General features: G+C 48.7%; 1 protein-coding gene across 1 annotated transcript in view; it reads left to right on the top strand.

Annotated features, from left to right (window-relative positions):
- ROR2 (receptor tyrosine kinase like orphan receptor 2) overlaps nucleotides 1–17,580 on the top strand; it is a 57,755-nt gene that overhangs the window by 31,573 nt on the left and 8,602 nt on the right. Inside the window, exons 7-8 of the mRNA XM_023191332.2 lie at nucleotides 11,478–11,605; nucleotides 15,517–15,831. Of these exons, the coding sequence (XP_023047100.1) occupies nucleotides 11,478–11,605; nucleotides 15,517–15,831 (443 nt within the window). The remainder of the gene's footprint in view (nucleotides 1–11,477; nucleotides 11,606–15,516; nucleotides 15,832–17,580) is intronic.

Genomic DNA, 17,580 nt, shown 5'->3' with positions numbered 1-17,580 from the left:
AAGTCATTCATAGCCTCACATGAGTTATTATTTCCTCATGTTTTCTAGCACATGGTATTATCAGAACTTAAAATGTTGCCAACATCTTAGGTGTCAAATAGTAATTTTACATTACATTTCACCAGTAAATAGTGAGGTCGAACATCATTTTGTTGTTTTAAAAGCCATTGCATTGCCTGTGTGTATCCAGCCTATCCTCATTATTTGCAGATTCCGCATTTGCAAATTTGCTTATTCACTAAACTTCGTGTCCCCCAAATCAACACGCGTGGTGTTTTCATGGTCATTCTTGGACATGCACAGAGTGGAGAAAACCCGAGCTCCCTGACACATGTTTCCAGCTGAGACCGAAGGAAACAACGCTGCTTTCTTCTTCCAGTCCTCATGCTGCGAACACGCATCCTTTCTGTCTACTTAGTGTCACTATTTGTGTCGCTATTTTTCCTATTTGTGTGCTTTCTGTTGGTGATTCTGCTGTGGTGAATGGCTCCTAGGCGTGGCGCTGAAGTGCTATCTGGTGTCCCAAGTGCAGGGAGCTTGGATTTGCCTTACGGAGAAGACGTGTGTTAGAGGCTGTGCCTTTTCCACGAATCAGTAATATAGATGTCTTTAACCAAAAATGTGCATAAAACAAGGTATGTATTGATTGTGAAGCAAATGTTGTAACGAGAGGCTCTCAGAAAGCGAACTCTGTGAGCAGTGGCTCAATATTCACTAATTCAGTGTTTGTCTTGACATTATAGAAAATAACTATGGCAGATAACTAAAATAGACTGCACTTTGTCCATGTTTCTGTTAGAATATGTGTTTTTCGGTCAGGTGTGGTGGCTCACGCCTGTAATCGCAGCACTTTGGGAGGCCAAGGCGACTGGATCACCTGAGGTCAGGAATTTGAGACCAGCCTGGCCAACATCGTGAAACCCGGTCTCTACTAAAAATATAAAAATTAGCCAGGCATGGTGGTGCATGTCTGTAATTCCAGCTACTCAGGAGGCGGAGACAGGAGAATTGCTTGAACCCAGGAGGCGGAGGTTGTAGTGAGCCAAGATCACGCCACTGCACGTCACTAGGCAACAGAGCAATACTTAGTCTCAAAAAAAACCAAAAAGGAATATTTGTTTTTCTTGCTTTATAAGAGTTTCAAATTAATTTCTAGATATATGCCTTTCTATAGTTATTACTCCATCTAGAATTTATTTTTATGCTGGTATAAACTAGTATTCTACTATGATGTTTTTCTCTACAGATGGCCTGGAGTCTTGGCATCATCTAATGAATGATCTAATCTGTAATCATTAAATTTAATATCAGCCCTGCCCTATGTGAAATTTCTAGAGATGTGGGTCTGCTTACAGGCTGTTTTGTCCCTATAGCTTCTGTTCCTGGACTAATTCCACAGTATTCTAACAGTCCAGCTTTGTAATGTGTCCATATGCAGGGAACGATGCCCTCGTCTACTGCTGCAAACTGACGTCTTTCCCCCACCAAATTCATGTGGTGACAGAGCCTGTACTGGAGACAGGACCTTTGAAAGGTGTGATTAAGGTTAAATAAGGTCGTAAGGGTGGAGCCCTGAGCTCAGAGAACTGTGCAGGAGGAAGAGACATAGAGATCTCAGGTGCCATCTGGGAGGCAGGAGGAGAACCTCCACCAGGAGCCAAATTGGCTGGCACCTTGATGTTGGACTTCCAGCCTCCAGAGTGTGAGAAAATACATTTCTGTTGCTTCAGCCACCCAGTCTGTGGTATTAGTTATGGCAGCCTGAGCTGATGATTGACCCACCTTATTACCGTACCGTTTTTCTAAATTACCTTTCCTGTTCTTTGCCTTGTACTTTTCCTTGTGAATTTTATGTCTTTGTATTGGAATTGAATAGAAGTTTGATTGATTAGGAGAGAATTGATGCTGCTATTTCTAGTTTGTAGTTTGATATTTCTTTAAGTTGTCTGTGTGCTTTTCTTTTCTTTTTTTTTCTTTCTTTCCTTTCTTTGGAGATGGAGTTGCGCTCTTGTCGCCCAGGCTGGAGTGCAATGGCACCATCTTGGCTCACTGCAACCTCCACCTCCCAGGTTCAAGCACTTCTCTGCCTCAGCCTCCTGAGTAGCTGGGATTACACACGCCTGCCACCATGCCTGACTAATTTTTGTATTTTTAGTAGAGGCCAGGTTCCACCATGCTGGTCAGTCTGGTCTCCTGACTTCAGGTGATCCACGGGCCTCCGCCTCCCAAAGTGCTGGGATTGCAGGCGTGAGCCTCCACGCCCGGCCTCTGTACCCTTTGCAGTATAGTTTTATAATTTTCTCCATGATGACCCGGCATGCCTTTCTTAAGTATGTTTCCAGGTGGTTCATTGATTCTGCTAATGATACTGATATCTGTCTCTCCCAAATTTTATTTTTAAATTGTGTGTGCTAGTGGTGGTTGAGAAAGGCATTAAATTTTAGATACAGATCTTATACCCACAACTTTGTTGAACTTTTTCATTATTTTTTCCTGAAGTATCTTTTGGATTTTTTTCTATGGGGGAATTAAAGTTTTCTACAAATACATTTTTCTATTCCCACCTATATATATTAATAAAAATGATCTATATTCCAGTGTACAACACGATGTTTTGATGTATGTGTACATTGTGGAATGGCTAAATCAAGTTAATGGGCATATGCCTCACTTGATATACTCCTCATTTTCTTGTACTGAAAACACTTAAAGTCTGTTTTCTTTAGCAGTTTTTTTTTAGACGGTGTCTTGCTCTGTCGCCCAGACTGGAGTGCAGCGGTGGCACAATCTCGCAATCTCGGCTCACTGAAACCTCCGCCTCCCAGGTTCAAGCAGTTCTGCCTCAGTCTCCCGAGTAGCTGGGATTACAGGCATGCACCACCACACTGCTAATTTTTATATATATATATATATAAAATACATATATATACATATTATATATATACACATATGTGTGTATACATATGTGTGTGTGTGTATTTCTATATATATATTTTTAAGTAGAGACAGGGTTTCATCATATTGGCCAGGCTGGTCTCGAACTCCTGACGCCAGATGATCTGCAATACATTGTTATTCACTATAGTCATGTTGTAAAACCGAGCTCTTCACCTTAGTCCTCCTTCTGACTGAAATTTTGTATCCTTTGACCAACATCTCCCCAGTTCCACAGTCTCAGCCTCTGGTAACCACCGCTGTGCTTTCTGGCAGAGGGCTTTTCCACGCGAGGACATTCTTTGACTTTGTAGTGCATAGTAGCAGCCCACTGGCCATTATCTTTCTGCAGCCATGAGTTTCTTTTCCCCAGTGACCCCGACTGTGTTTTAGTAGACAGACTCTTCCCCCGCCCTGCCATAACCAAATGAAGACAGAAGGAGAGAATCAGTGAGCTTAAAACAATAATCCATAGGTTCTCTGATTCTTTTACCCGACCAGTTTATCCTATCAGTGGCACCTCTTTTGGGCCACTTCCATAGAAAATACACAATGGTTAGCATTCTTCCATTGCTGGTCAAGACGTGTGTCCTCTCTGTATAAAGGGAGAGTTGAACAGCAAACAGTAGTATCACCTTGGCTTAGCCCTGTGTGCAGCGTGACAGCAAGACATGCTACCGTGGGTTCTTAGCCATGAACTCTGATGGTTGCTGACTCAGGGCTTCCACTCACGGCTCTTCCTTGGGTGCTGTCCTGGCCCGTCCACACGCGTGGGCGCTGTGGTGCGTGGGACTAAAGCTTTTGCATGTTGAGGGAGGTGGATATCCTTGTAGGTTAAAGGATTTACCACCATAAGTCATTGCTTTCCCTTCTATCCCTGTTAAATTGGGGGCGAGGAGGGTGTGTATATGGAGAACAAAGCATGAAGAAAAGGCGGTGCCTCCACAGATGGAGCTTCCGAGGCCAGGGTTAATGCTAAGCTGCCTGTCTCATATTTCATATTTCCTGCTCTGCTGAGAAGTGGCACATTTAGATGAGTATAGGCCCATACACAGGTCCTGCTTCTAGCGGGAGGGTGGTGGTGGGGTAGGGGGTGCTGCCTTCGTGAAGTCAGAGCACTAGAGCCCTTGGCTGGCCTGTGTTGCTGTCCTGGACCCACCCCATGGCCCACAGGTGTGTGCATGCATATTGTGCTTCATACACACACACACACACACACACACACACACACCTGCTCAAGGAAAGTGTGTTGTTCTTTTGAATAATGAAAATTTGTGTTAATTATTGGCCTCTGGGAAATCACCTTCCTGGGGCCATGGCCCTGTTACTTTCTTATGGGAACAAGCATCAGTTAATTCCAAGACGTCAACCGTTCTCCATCCAGACGCTTGTGACCCGGGACTCCTTGTTTCCAAGTGTGACTTCTCTCCCCAGCTCCAGCCCCACATGTTCACCCACATAATGAGCCTCTCCAAGCGGGTGATTTGAAGGCACCTCTCGCCGAGTGTGTCTACATGGAATTCGGCCAGCTGCCAGCCCAAACTCCTTCCATTGCTATTTTGGGGGAGTTTGCATAAGTCTAGTTCAGCGTTTATCCTAATTACAGGAAAACAGCACTATAAAATTGAAAGTGCCAAGTAAGAAGCCAGTAATTAGAAATGACGTCAGCAGAAACCAAGCCAGGCCAGGCATGGTGGCTCAGGCCTGTAATCTCAGCACTTTGGGAGGCCAAGGCGGGCCGATCACTTGAAGTCAGGAGATGGAGACCAGCCTGGCAAACTTGGTGAAACTCCCTCTCTACTAAAAATACAAACATTAGCTGGGCGTGGTGGCGTGTGCCTGTAATTCCAGGTGCTGGGAGGCTGTTACCCGAGCATTGCTTGAACCTGGGAGGTAGAAGTTGCAGTGAGCCGAGATCACACCACTGCACTCTAGCCTGGGCAACAGAGTGAGACTCCATGTTTAAAAAAAATAACAAAATTAAAAAAAAGCAAGCCGCCTTATTGCTGACAAACTCAGGCAAAAGGCTGACATTTGGCATTTGATAATAAAGCCCTCAGACCACCAACCTAATCAAGTTCAACTTAATTCAGACAGAGCTTGAAGGAGGGAAGCCAGTCTGATTTTTTTCTCAGTAACATCATTTTATGATAAGGTCTATTTTCTAGAAAATACAACTTTCCTTAAGTCCCATAGTACAGAAACAGAATAAAAGCTAGAAACTGAATTTGCTTTAAGGTTATGTGATACGAGCAGTAGGTGACTAAGCAGGCAATCATCAATAAGGTAATTCAAGAATAGATACACACATCTAAATGCAGACTATAGGCTGGGCACGGTGGCTCACGCCGTAATCCCAGCACTTTAGGAGGTTGAGCGGGCGCATCACCTGAGATCAGGAGTTCGAGACCAGCCTGGCCAACATGGTGAAACCCCATCTCTACTAAAAATACAAAAATTAGCCAGGCGTGGTGGCACACACCTGTAATCCCAGCTACTTGGGAGACTGAGGCAGGAGAACTGCTTGAACCCTGGAGGCAGAGGTTGCAATGAGCCGAGAGCGCGCCATTGCACTCCAGCCTAGGCAACAAGAGCTCGGCGCAGTGGCTCATGCCTGTAATCCCAACACTTTGAGAGGCCAAGGCAGGCAGATCACCTGAGGCCGGGAGTTTGAGACCAGCCTGACCAACATGGAGAAACCCCGTCTCTACTAAAAATAGAATATTAGTCCAGTGTGGTGGCAGGTGTCTGTGAGCCCAGCTCCAGCTACTCAGGAGGCCGAGGGAGGAGAATTGCTTGAACCCAGGAGGTGGAGGTTGCAGTGAGCCGAGATCACGCCACTGCACTTTAGCCTGGGCAAAAAGAGCGAGACTTTGTCTCAAAAAAATAAAAATAAATAAAATATAATTAATAAATAATAAATGAGACCATATGGTGACACAGGATATTTGCAATTCAGCAGTAATGAAAATGTGCACACTTGATGTGTACTCGCACGTGGAATGCTGCTTTAGGTCGTTTTGTTTCCACGCGAGCCCGTGGATTCCAGGAGCTAGCTCTTATGCCATATTATGCACAGTGAGAGCCTCTTCACCAACTGACTTCAGGGTTTTCCAAAGAAATAGCAGCCTGCCAAGGGGGAAAGTCTTTGGGAGGGAGTAGCCACCTGAACAGTGTAGGAGAAAACAGCATTTACTTCCCAGGGAACTGGCACCCTCAGAGCCCTTGTCTTCTCTGCCTCTGGCTGCCTTATGTGATCCTGGCCGTAGAGGTGGCCGTGGCAAAAGCCAGTATTTCCAAGGTTCTGCTGACTTGCATTTTTATGATATCGAACATTGGTGTTGGGCATGTTCAGTTGGATCAGGTGGACGTTTTTGCCACATCTATTATGTTACCAGTCTAGTCAGATATTGAGAGCATTTCATTTTGGAAGCAGAGAGTAATAAATAAATATACAGCATCTAATTATCAAGGAAATCATTTATTCAGTTAACAAATTTCAGCCGGGCGTGGTGGCTCACACCTGTAATCCCAGCACTTTGGGAGGCTGAGGTGGGTGGATCACCTGAGGTCAGGAGTTCGAGACCAGCCTGGCCAACATGTAGTGAAACCCTGTCTCCACTAAAAATACAAAGATTAGCTGGGTGTGGTGGTGAATGCCTGTAGTCCCAGCTATTTGGGAAGCTGGGCAGGAGATTCAACTTCCAGGAGGTGGAGGTTGCAGTGAGCGAAGATCGTGATACTGCATTCCCGCCTGGACGAGCAACAGAGCAATACTCCGTCTCTCAAAAAAAAAAAAAAAGTTAACAAATTTCTATGGAGAGTCAACTACGCGCCAGGTCCTATTCAAGACGCTGAGGATACAACAATGAATGCAACAGATAAAAACTAAAAATTCCTGCCTTGTGCTGTTGACATTTTGTTTGGAGACGCTTATGTCTGGCCTCTTTCATTAAATGTAATATCTGAAAGATTTATTCTGGTTGCCTGTACAGCACTTCATTCCTGTTTGTTGATGAGAAATACTTTGTTGTATGAATATACTACAGTATGTTTATTCACCTACTGATGAGCATTTGGGGGCAAGTATAAATAAAGCCATGTACATTTGTGTTCACATATTTTTGTGAACATGTTTTCATTTCAACATTGTGATTTTTGAAGTTTCAAGTGTGGAGGCCTTTGACGTCTTTTGTTAGGTTTATTCCCAAGTATTTTAACTATTTTCAGATATAGAGTGCAGTGGCATTAAATTAACCCCAGTTGGTCATTGTGCCTCTTTAGTATTGTCTGTGTTTATTTTGCTGGATTCAGTTGGCTAATGTTTTGAGGAGGACATTGCCCATTTTGATAGTAGGCATTTTGGTCCGTAACGCTCTTGTGGTGTCCTTGTTAGATACTCTTGTGATGTCCTCATCGTATTTTTCTTCTTTTCTTCTTTCCTTCTTTCCTTCTTCCTTCCTCCTTCCTCCTTCCTCCTTCTTCCCCGTTCCCCCCTCCCCCCTCCCCCCCCCCCCCCCCCCCTCAACACCCCTTTACTTTCCTTTCGACAAAGTAAGGATGGTCTCGATCGCCTGACCTCATGATCCACCCACCTCGGCCTCCCAAAGTGCTGGGATGACAGGTGTGAGCCACCGCGCCCAGCTGGGTTGTCATTATTTAGCGCCCTCTCTCCTCCTTGACAGTCACTTCTTGGTGTAGAAGTTTCTTCTTCATCCATGTCCTGTCAGGCCTTGATCAGAGCCTGGCAGCATGAGGGCAGGGCATTTCCATACTGCGCTTCTGAAACGTGATGCTCCGCCAGCTGGTGCGCGTGTCTACTGCACTTACGTGGCTGAAGGGAGTTTTATAGCTGCCAAATTCCATCTCAGCCCTTTCCTTGCTTTCCCAGGGATCCACTTAACAGACTCTCTCCAGCTCTGTTCCTCGTCCACGGCCCCAAATGTGCCAGATAAAGATAAAATATAATTGTTTGAAAATAGAAAGCAACTCCCACTTGTTTTCTCAGACAATTCAAAAGCAAAGATGCCATTTTCCAAGCACTTCTGTCTGGCTTTTTGGAGAGAGATATATATATATATATGTGTGTGTGTGTGTGTGTGTATATATATATATATATGTATATACACACACATACATACACATACTTTTTTTTTTTTTGAGACAGAGTCTAGCTCTGCCACCCAGGCTGGAGTGCAGTGGCATATTCTTGGCTCACTGCAAGCTCCACCTCCCAGGTTCACACCATTCTCCTACCTCAGCCTCCCGAGTAGTTGGGACTAGAGGCGCTGCCACCACGCCCGGCTGATTTTGTTTTTGTATTTTTAGTAGAGACGGGGTTTCACCGTGTTAGCCAGGATGATCGATCTCCTGACCTCGTGATCCCCCCGCTTCAGCTTCCGAAAGTGCTGGGATTATAGGCATGAGCCACCACGCCCAGCCTAGATATTGTCTATCAGATTGAAAGCCCACTTCAGTGAGAGATCTGTGAGCGGGGTGTGATGGCGGGAGACTCCCCACCCCCTTGTCATCTTCCTTACACCCGCTTGCTCTCTCGGTCCTGTGGGCACCTGACCAGCAGCCGGGGAGAAGCCTGCAACAGGGGGAACAACCTTCTTTTCCTTGACTCTTGCAAGGTAGAGAAGAAATTGCTCACATTTGTGGCGTCATCCCAAGAGACTGAGCTGAATCTCATAGCTTAGGCATAGCTGACATTAATCCGATCAGGCAGGTCTTAATGATTTTTCCAGCAAGAGTGGACAAGCACCCTGAGCCCGCCTCTAGACGGGGACATGCCCAGCACATACCCGGGCAGAGGTGACTTCCATTTGTGTTGGTAGTGTGGCCAGTGTCTAATCAGCAGTTAACTTCAGCTCAAAAGGAGTGAAAGCGAGACAGGCAGGCTCTCACTGTTAACATATGTGCTGCCCATTTAAACTACCTTTAAGGAACCTGTAACCCAAGGAAGCAATGGCTGGTGAGCTGGAGTTAACACCAAAATCTCCTCCTTTGAATTATTATTATTATTATTTTGAGACAGAGTCTTACTCTGTCACCCAGGCTGGACTACAGTGGTGCCATCTCGGCTCACTGCAAGCTCTGCCTCTCGGGTTCACGCTGTTATCCTGCCTCAGCCTCCCAAGTGGCTGGGACTACAGGCACCCACCACCACGCCTGGCTAATTTTTTGTATTTTTAGTAGAGACAGGGTTTCACTGTGTTAGCCAGGATGGTCTTGATCTCCTGACCTCGTGATCCACACACCTCAGCCTCCCAAAGTGCTGGGATTACAGGCGTGAGCCACCGCGCCCAGCCCCTTCTTTGATTTATTTATGGCTCCAGGTTCTGTTCTTTGAGAAAAGGGTTTTCTGCAGAAGCTTGAGAAGGTCTCTGCTATTGCAAGTGTTTAGCCTCTGCCTTAGCAAGAGAGTTCAGATAGAGATTTTAAGTCCATTTGGTTAAATTGAACACATTCTTTTTTTTTTTTTTTTTTTTTTTAATTTAAAGACAGGGTCTTGCTCTGTCACTCAGGCTGGAGTCCAGTAGTTTGATCACTGCTGCCTCTGTCTCCCAACTCAAGTGATCCTCCCACTTCAGCCTCCTGAGTAGCTGAGACTATAGGCACGTGCCACCATGCCCAGCTAATTTTGGTATTTTTTGTGGAAATGGGGTTTCACCATGTTGCCCAGGCTGGTCTCGATCTCCTGGGCTCCAGTGATTCACCCGCCTTGGCCTCCCAAATTGCTGGGATTACAGGCACGAACACTGTACCTGGCCTTAAATGGAACAGAATTCAGACTTCATTTGGGGATGGTCTACTCTAAATGGATGCAGGCGGGAAGCCGAGGGCTCTCAGGCTTAGGGGGTAGGTTCCAGATTTGCTGGAAAAGAAGCTACTGAACTACAGGCCTGACGTGCTCATGCGAGGCTTGTCCCAGCGTCGTCAGTCCCCTCTTCCGCCAGCAGTCGCAGCCCCCTGATGTGTCTGCTGGGGCTCATTGGCGTCACTGGACCTTTGGAGGGTCCTGAGCACCACTTTAAAATCCTTCAGGATACTTATCATGATGGCTTTCATTGGCTGAAGCCAGACCAACAGTTTCTGCAGAAAATAATTGACCACCAACTCCAACCTGGGGACCTGGGAAAGGATTACGCCCTCTTCCCATCCATGCAGGCTGTCCCTGTGGGGACCGGGAGGAGCAGGAGGGAGAACAGCCTGCTCGTGTCTTTCCCTCTTCTGACCTCCTGTGCCTGTGACACGTGGTCTGTGCTGTCCATGCAGCAGGGCCAGGTCACGCTTCGGTGTATAGTAGGCATGCATGTATGTCATTCTGTGAGTTCTCTGAGGCTTGGACTTCTTGGAGTCCCTCCCATCACCTTTGAACATAGTAGAGAATACATTTGTGTATTGCTTTTCTCCTTTTCAGATATTTCTGCTGTTCACCTTCTGGATTGTCATCGTTATCATAAAAGCCTTATTTGCAAACAAGGGAAGTTTGCAGGGGCATTGCCATAATGTCTCTGATGTATTAAATAGTTCAAGGGTAAGGTGAAATATGTGCCTGATGTTCCGGGTGTGTGCACGTATACACAAACACGTACCCGTCCCTGTGTACTCTTCACCTCAAGAACCATCCTCATGCTTAGTCAATCCTCCCCTTCTTGTTCCATACTCCCTTAAAGATGTGGAATTTTTTGAAATTAATAGGCACTTTTTAGAATAGTTTTAGGTTTACAGAAAAATTGAACAGAAAATCCAGTCTTCCCATCCTCCTTCTCACAGTTTCCCTTATTTTAATGTCTTGCATTCATGTGATACGTTTATTGCCGCTGAGCCGATATTGATACATTATTATTAACTAAAATCAGTGTTTACATTAGGGCTTGTTCTTTGTGTTTTACCTTCTATGGGTTTTGCCCAATGTATAGTGACGTGTGCTCACCATTACAGTATCATACGGAATAGTTTCACTGCCCTAAAACCCCAGTGTGCCTCCTGGAATCCCTCCCTCCCTCCCTCCCTCATAACCCCTGGCATCCACTGGCCTTTCTCCATAATCAGTCTCTATAGTTTTGCTGTCCATGGTTTTGCACTGTCTAGAATGTCATATGGTTGGAATCATACATTATGTAGCCTTCAGATTGGCTCATTTCACCCAGTAATATGCATTTAAGTTTCCTCTCTATCTTTTTGTGGCTTGATAGCCCATATATTTTTTTAGCGCTCAGTAGTACTCCAGTGTATGGATGTACCACAGTTTGTTTTTCCATTCACCTACAGAAAGACATCTTGTTGCTTCCAGGTTTTGACAATGATGAATAAAGCTGCCCTAAACATCTATGTACAGGTTTTTGTGTGGACTTAAACGTTTTTTTACTTATTTGGATAAATACCAAGTAACAAAATTGCTGGATCTTTTTACTTATTTGGATAAATACTAAGTAACAAAATTGCTGGATTGCAAGATGCTGGATCATAAAAGAAGTCATTGGCAGGAGCTGGCACCTCCCAGAGCTCTAACAGACTGTGTGTGTTTTTACCAGGGACGATTACCATGAGGATGGGTTCTGCCAGCCTTACCGGGGGATTGCCTGTGCACGCTTCATTGGCAACCGGACCATTTATGTGGACTCGCTGCAGATGCAGGGGGAAATTGAAAACCGAATCACAGGTAGGAGCTGCAGACCTGTCTCACAGGATGATAGGCACACGCACAGCCACCTGTCGCACAGACGGCGGCCATTGTGTTTCATCAGTTAATGGCATGGACATTGGGTCCCTCGTCCATCTCATCTGTGGTAGAAAACCAGAGATCTTTTTTAGAAGTAGTTGCAATTGCTAACATGATTTGCCCTAAAAATGTTCCTGGCCTGTGTGTTTAAATTAGCAAGTGTGGGTTGCTTGGAATATACTTCTGCACTTTTAACTCAGCCAAACTGTGTGGGTCCAAAGCACTGTCCTCACTGCATCGCCAGGGCCTCCTGCCCCGGGCCCGCCACACTGGCGCAGGCAGCCTCAGCGCCCCCACACTAACTCTGCTTGACTTCTCATTCTGTGCTTCCTGACTCTTCTATCCTCTCTGAGCCACATTTGGTCCAAAGGCACCCAGGCCTGATTGCAGCTGTCTGGGGGAAAGAGTCGCAGGTCATCAGTGGTAGGGATGCTGCAGTGAACACATATTTTGTCAGTCCTGGGTTTTCAGAGAACAAAGCCAAGTCTTGGGGTACCTGGTTCAGGGTCTGAGAAAGTGGCAGGTCATTTAGGAACTGCAGCTGCTCATCCTTGGTCTCTTTAGGACTTAACTTCTCTGATAGGCTGTCCCAGTTCCAAGCATACAGCTCATTGATGGGGTCCGGGGTCCTTCTTAGGGGAAAGGCCTTGGAAAGCAAGAAAATGAATTAGACAAAAGTCCTACAGAGCCCTCCTCCTGCTCTCCCTGCTCTCCCCACAGACACATACACGTTTTCTCTCCAGACCCCATAAGGAGCAAGAAACATCCCATGCAGATGGCAGGTGCCCCAGCACCTCAGTTTAGTTGGATCCTCCCCATGGGAGTGGGAGGCTCTGCTACAGGTTAGAATCAGGGGGTGATCTCTGATGCCTGTGCTCCTAGGAGAGGGTGATGGGGCAAAGGGGATACAGGGCACTGACCTGGTAAGGGGTGACAATGAGGATCCAAGGCAAAAAGTCACCTCATGTCCACTGACAAGCCCTTCTAAGTTCAGGTCACCCTCAGACTAGAGAGCCGAAGGTCAATTCACAGTCACAGAAGAGACTGCCTGGCCCATACTGGTACAGAGACCTCTGAGGACAGGGCCAGGGGGTCCTGTGCAAAGTGGAAGAGGCATCGTGAGACAGAGAGGAACCTGGAGGTGCCATCCTGTTCCAGCGGGAGGTGGTTTTGAAAACACAGCTACCTCTCACTGCAAAAGCTTTCTTTGCCATTAAAGTAGGACTTCTCAAAGGATTTTACCGAAACACACAGTGGAAAATAGTGTACTTTATACCATGACTTGGTATACACATACGTGTTTTCACACAACTGCCATAGGTTATAGGGAATAACTTTCACCCTTCCTAAAAGCGGTGCACTTGGATTTTTCTCTTCGGTTTTATTTCATTAAAGAAAAAATTGGCTGGTCATGCTAGCTCATGCCTGTAATCCTAGCACTTTGGGAGGATTGAGTGCTAGGGAGGCTGAGGCGGGCAAATCATGAAGTCAAGAGTGCAAGACCAGCCTGACCAACATCGTGCAACCCCGTCTCTACTAAAAATACAAAAAATTAGCTGGGCATGGTGGCGGGTGCCTGTAATCCCAGCTACTCGGGAGGCTGAGGCAGAAGAATCACTTGAACCCAAGAGGTGGAAGTTGGAGTGAGCCCAGATCGCACCACTGCACTCCAGCCCCAGCAACAGAGCGAGACTCTATCTCAAACAAACAAAAAAGCCCTCAGTAGGAACCATGTGCACTCTGACATCCTCTAGTCTGTTCTTATCATCTTTTAAAATGCTAGCCGCACACTCCAGAATTAATTAGACACCCCACTAACTGGCAAGCACTGATCCAGGGCACACGATTGTCCCTCAGTTATCTCTTCAGGAGTTGTTGAAGGAATCAGCTTGCATCCAAGCAGCCTGGTTTTATAGCAGCTTTTAGAGAAGAGTGTAGAATGAGAATTTTCTAGGTCGGTGGCTTTTTGAAAACAATAAATTTGAAGTTGCTCTCAACAGACTTGTGGCTTTGAAATAAGCATAGTAATGACTGTTGTGTGCAGTGTTCTGCTGGGAAGCGCTGTGTGACATTCAGGGTGTGGACAGATAACAGGATGTGAGTTGTTGGATCTCTCTGGTGCCTAGAATTGCACTTTCAGAAAGAAGCAGTATATTCTCAGGGTGAGGAGAAGGAGAAAGAGGAATGCTATAAAGATGAGCGGAGACATTGCATCAGTGGATTAGCCCAAGAGAAGTGGCAGCTTTGGCGTTCTTAGGCAGTCTTTCCCTGTGTGGAGGTCAAGGCCTACCTACATTTTTGACAGCCCTCCATATAATCCCAAATCCGTACTGATGGGATTGAACCAGGTTGAAGCCTCAGTTCTTCCTCCAAATCCAAGACATCCTGTATTGTGACCGCTCACCCTCTCTGTTCCTCCATTTAAATATCGGCCACAGGAACCGGAGGCGGGGAGCTGATGGCATGAGCACAGCAGTGCCCGCACACGGTCCGGACAGTGCGGCTGCTCCCGCCCACTGACACCGCCTGTTACCCGACCCCTGGGCCCGTTCACGCCCAGGGCCACGTTATAGGCTCTGTGTGCACTCGCATGTCCCAGTGTGGGGTCTCAAATCACCCTTCAGGTACAGAAGCAGGCCCGGAAAGGCGTGAGTGATACCACAAAGTGATCACGCACCAGGCTGTTCCCACACAGCTGCCCCCTCCCGTTCCTGGTTGGGTTCCCAGGGAATGACTGACAGCGGCACTGCCACCTGCTGGCCAAACCTGGCACAGCACGTACAGGCTTTCCTTGCCTGGAGGTCAATTGAGGCCAGCATTCTGGACAGCCCTCTGTATAATCACCAAATACTCGCCAAATCTGTAATGATGGGATTGAACTGCATTCATGGGTGGAGCTATGGCTCCTCAGGGACTAAATGCTAGCTTCTGGGTTTGTTCCTACGCTGGAGGACACAGTCTCAGCTGGGTGTGCAGGCAAAGGGGCCTGTCTACCTCCAGGGTCCCCAAGCTCAATTGTTGTAAGCCAGCCTTTCATAGGTGAAAGTGGGGTAGTGAGCCCAGGGCAGGCTGATGCATTCCTTAGAGTCCTGCCTTGGCCAGCTTCTTCGCCCCTACCAGTGTCCAGCCATGCACCCAGGTGCAGCAGATCTCCCCTCAGTGCCCCCACTTTGTTCCCGAACTCACCCCATAGTCTCGCCGCCACGCTGCATCCTCTGACATCTTGCACTTAAAAAATAAACTGCCCTACCAAAGGGGGCTCTGGATCTTGGGGTTTCTCTGCTCCCCCTTATCACAGAACCTTCCAGAGTTTGAAGGCAGCCCTCCTTCCACTTTGTTGCTGTCACCATCTTGGCTTTCCACATTTTACCAGCTGCCTGCCTCCTCCAGCTGCAGTTCACAGTGCTGAGCTGACTCCCTCTTCTGGGACACTGGGAAGCCCGGGGGCTGGGTACTGCACCTCTTGGCCTCTCCACACAGCGGGTCCTTAGGATCTGCTTTTGCATCTGAAGTCTGAACCGCCCCGTCCTGGAAGAAGCACCTAGCGGAGAGAGCTAGGGGCCGAGTTTTCCTTCTTTCTCCTTCTGCTTCTGATGTTTCTAAGTGACGCCTAGGACCAGGGGCTTTTCTGTGTCTGCTGCAAATCAGAGCAGGTGATGGGCAGGCTGGCCTGCTGGTGGGGAGCCTCTCCAGGGTGGTGTGCCCGGCTCAGGGTTGGGGGGTCTGGGGCGGGGCGGGGTATCAGGGGGCCGAGTGGGCACTCTGGAATGCGGGGCTGGGGTTGGGGACTGGAAGAATGTCAGGGGCGCGAGGTGGGTCTACCGCTAACGCGAGTCTCGCGGGCTCTGCAGCGGCCTTCACCATGATCGGCACCTCTACGCACCTGTCGGATCAATGCTCGCAGTTCGCCATCCCATCCTTCTGCCACTTCGTGTTCCCTCTGTGCGACGCGCGCTCCCGGGCACCCAAGCCGCGTGAGCTGTGCCGCGACGAGTGCGAGGTGCTGGAGAGCGACCTGTGCCGCCAGGAATACACCATCGCCCGCTCCAACCCGCTCATCCTCATGCGTCTGCAGCTGCCCAAGTGTGAGGCGCTGCCCATGCCCGAGAGCCCCGACGCTGCCAACTGCATGCGCATCGGCATCCCGGCCGAGAGGCTGGGCCGCTGTGAGTGCCCGAGGGCCCGGGGCGGGACCGGCGGGCGCAGGGATTGTAGGGCCCTTGAAATGTGTATAGGGCGGTGGGTAAAGCCCAGGGAGCCCCATCTGTCCGGGCCCCGCAGAACCCCGTTAACAGCTGAGGGCCCCACAGCTCAGGCCTCCATTCCAGCAGGGCAGCAGGTGGGGCCTTGGAGCAGGGGCTTTGGAGCCTTTCAGCCCAGGGCTCGCATCTGGGCTTGCACTGTGTCCAGCTGTGGGACTCAGGAGAAGTCCCTCCACTTGCTTGAGCCTGGGATTTCCCTTTTCTGAAATGGGAGTGATCTCATTTCCTGTGGAAATGGCTGTTGGAGGCATGAGAGGAGACAGGGCCAGCTTCCTGATTTTGCCGATGGTCAGCACGCACTCGGGCGCCCGGGGAAAAAGCCGACTCTCAACTGCTGCCCCAACCTCCTGAAACCTGGAGGACCGGTCCCCAGAAACCTGTAGGATCCTTAGCTTTGGACGAATGTGAGGCCTGCGGAGATGCTGCAGGACTGGCCTGGGGGGCACCTGAGAAGAACCTGTGATGATCAGGCATGGCTAGGGAGGGAAATACTGCAAGCACCCTGAACCTTTGCAGGCACCTTTCTCCAGGTCCCTGCATCATGGCCTAGGGGATAAGCGTCGGGGAGGGTGACAGTTCTGAGCCCGGGGCCTGGGTATGGCCTTTTTGGGGTCTGCACAGGACGGAGGAACATGCTCCCTGCTGCCCCTCTTGCTGGCAGCAGAGCAGCCCCTGCCCTCTGGAGGCTTAGTAAACTGCAAGTTGTTGAGCCCCAGAAGGGTGACCGTGGCCAGTCAGGGTGACAGACACAGGACAGGGAGCCGTGCTGATGTCCCTGAGGAAAACCATTGGCTCACATCACTGCATCCATCAGGGTTGTCGCTTCCCTGAGGAGTGAGACCCAGGGAACGGGCCACCTCTGCCACCGCTCCAGGACTGTATTTAGCATGGTTGGCTAATCTGGGGGTCCAGGAATGGGGAGGACTTCTTACCAGGACAGCGAGGGCCTGGTCCCCGGCCCGTTGCCTGCATTTCAACCCTCACCGTGACTCTGGGCAAGTTGCTAAGCTCTCATACCCTTACATTCCGCGGGGACGACACCAGTACTAACCCGGGCGGCTGGAGTGAAGGTCAAATGAGGCAATATTGAGGAAGGTGGTGGTTTTGTTTGTTTGGTTTTTGAGACAGATTTTCACTCTGTCACCTAGGCTTTAGTGCAGTAGCACAGTCTTGGCTCACTGCAGCCTCCACTTCTCAAGTTCAAGCGATTCCCCTGCCTCAGCCTCCTGAGTAGCTGGGACTACAGGCGTGCACTACCGCACCCAGCTAATTTTTGTATTTTTAGTAGAGACGGGGTTTCACCATGTTGGCCAGGCTGGTCTCGAACTCCTGACCTCAAGTGATCCACCCGCCTTGTGAGCCATGGTGTCCAGCCAGAAGGGTTTAGAGCAGCGCCTCACACATGGTAAACACTACAGAAATGTTCACCAAATGCACACCCCAACCCCAGGGTTCCTCCATGGAGGGGTCATGGCCTGCAGTGTTCTCACCCATGGCTGAGCAGGGTACCCTGAGGTGGAGAGGACGGGCCTGGGAGTTCCCCCTTCTGGCCTGCACAGTTGGCTTTCATCCTAGAGCAAGTGATCCTGAGGCTGGGGGTGACACCGTCATTCTGGTGGGGTGGTGGTGTGCAAGTGCCGCATGGGTCCTAGA

This window comes from Piliocolobus tephrosceles, chromosome 14 (assembly GCF_002776525.5).
Source record: "Piliocolobus tephrosceles isolate RC106 chromosome 14, ASM277652v3, whole genome shotgun sequence".
NCBI classification, from domain to species: domain Eukaryota; kingdom Metazoa; phylum Chordata; class Mammalia; order Primates; family Cercopithecidae; genus Piliocolobus; species Piliocolobus tephrosceles.
This window is presented reverse-complemented; position numbering and strand designations above follow the sequence as displayed.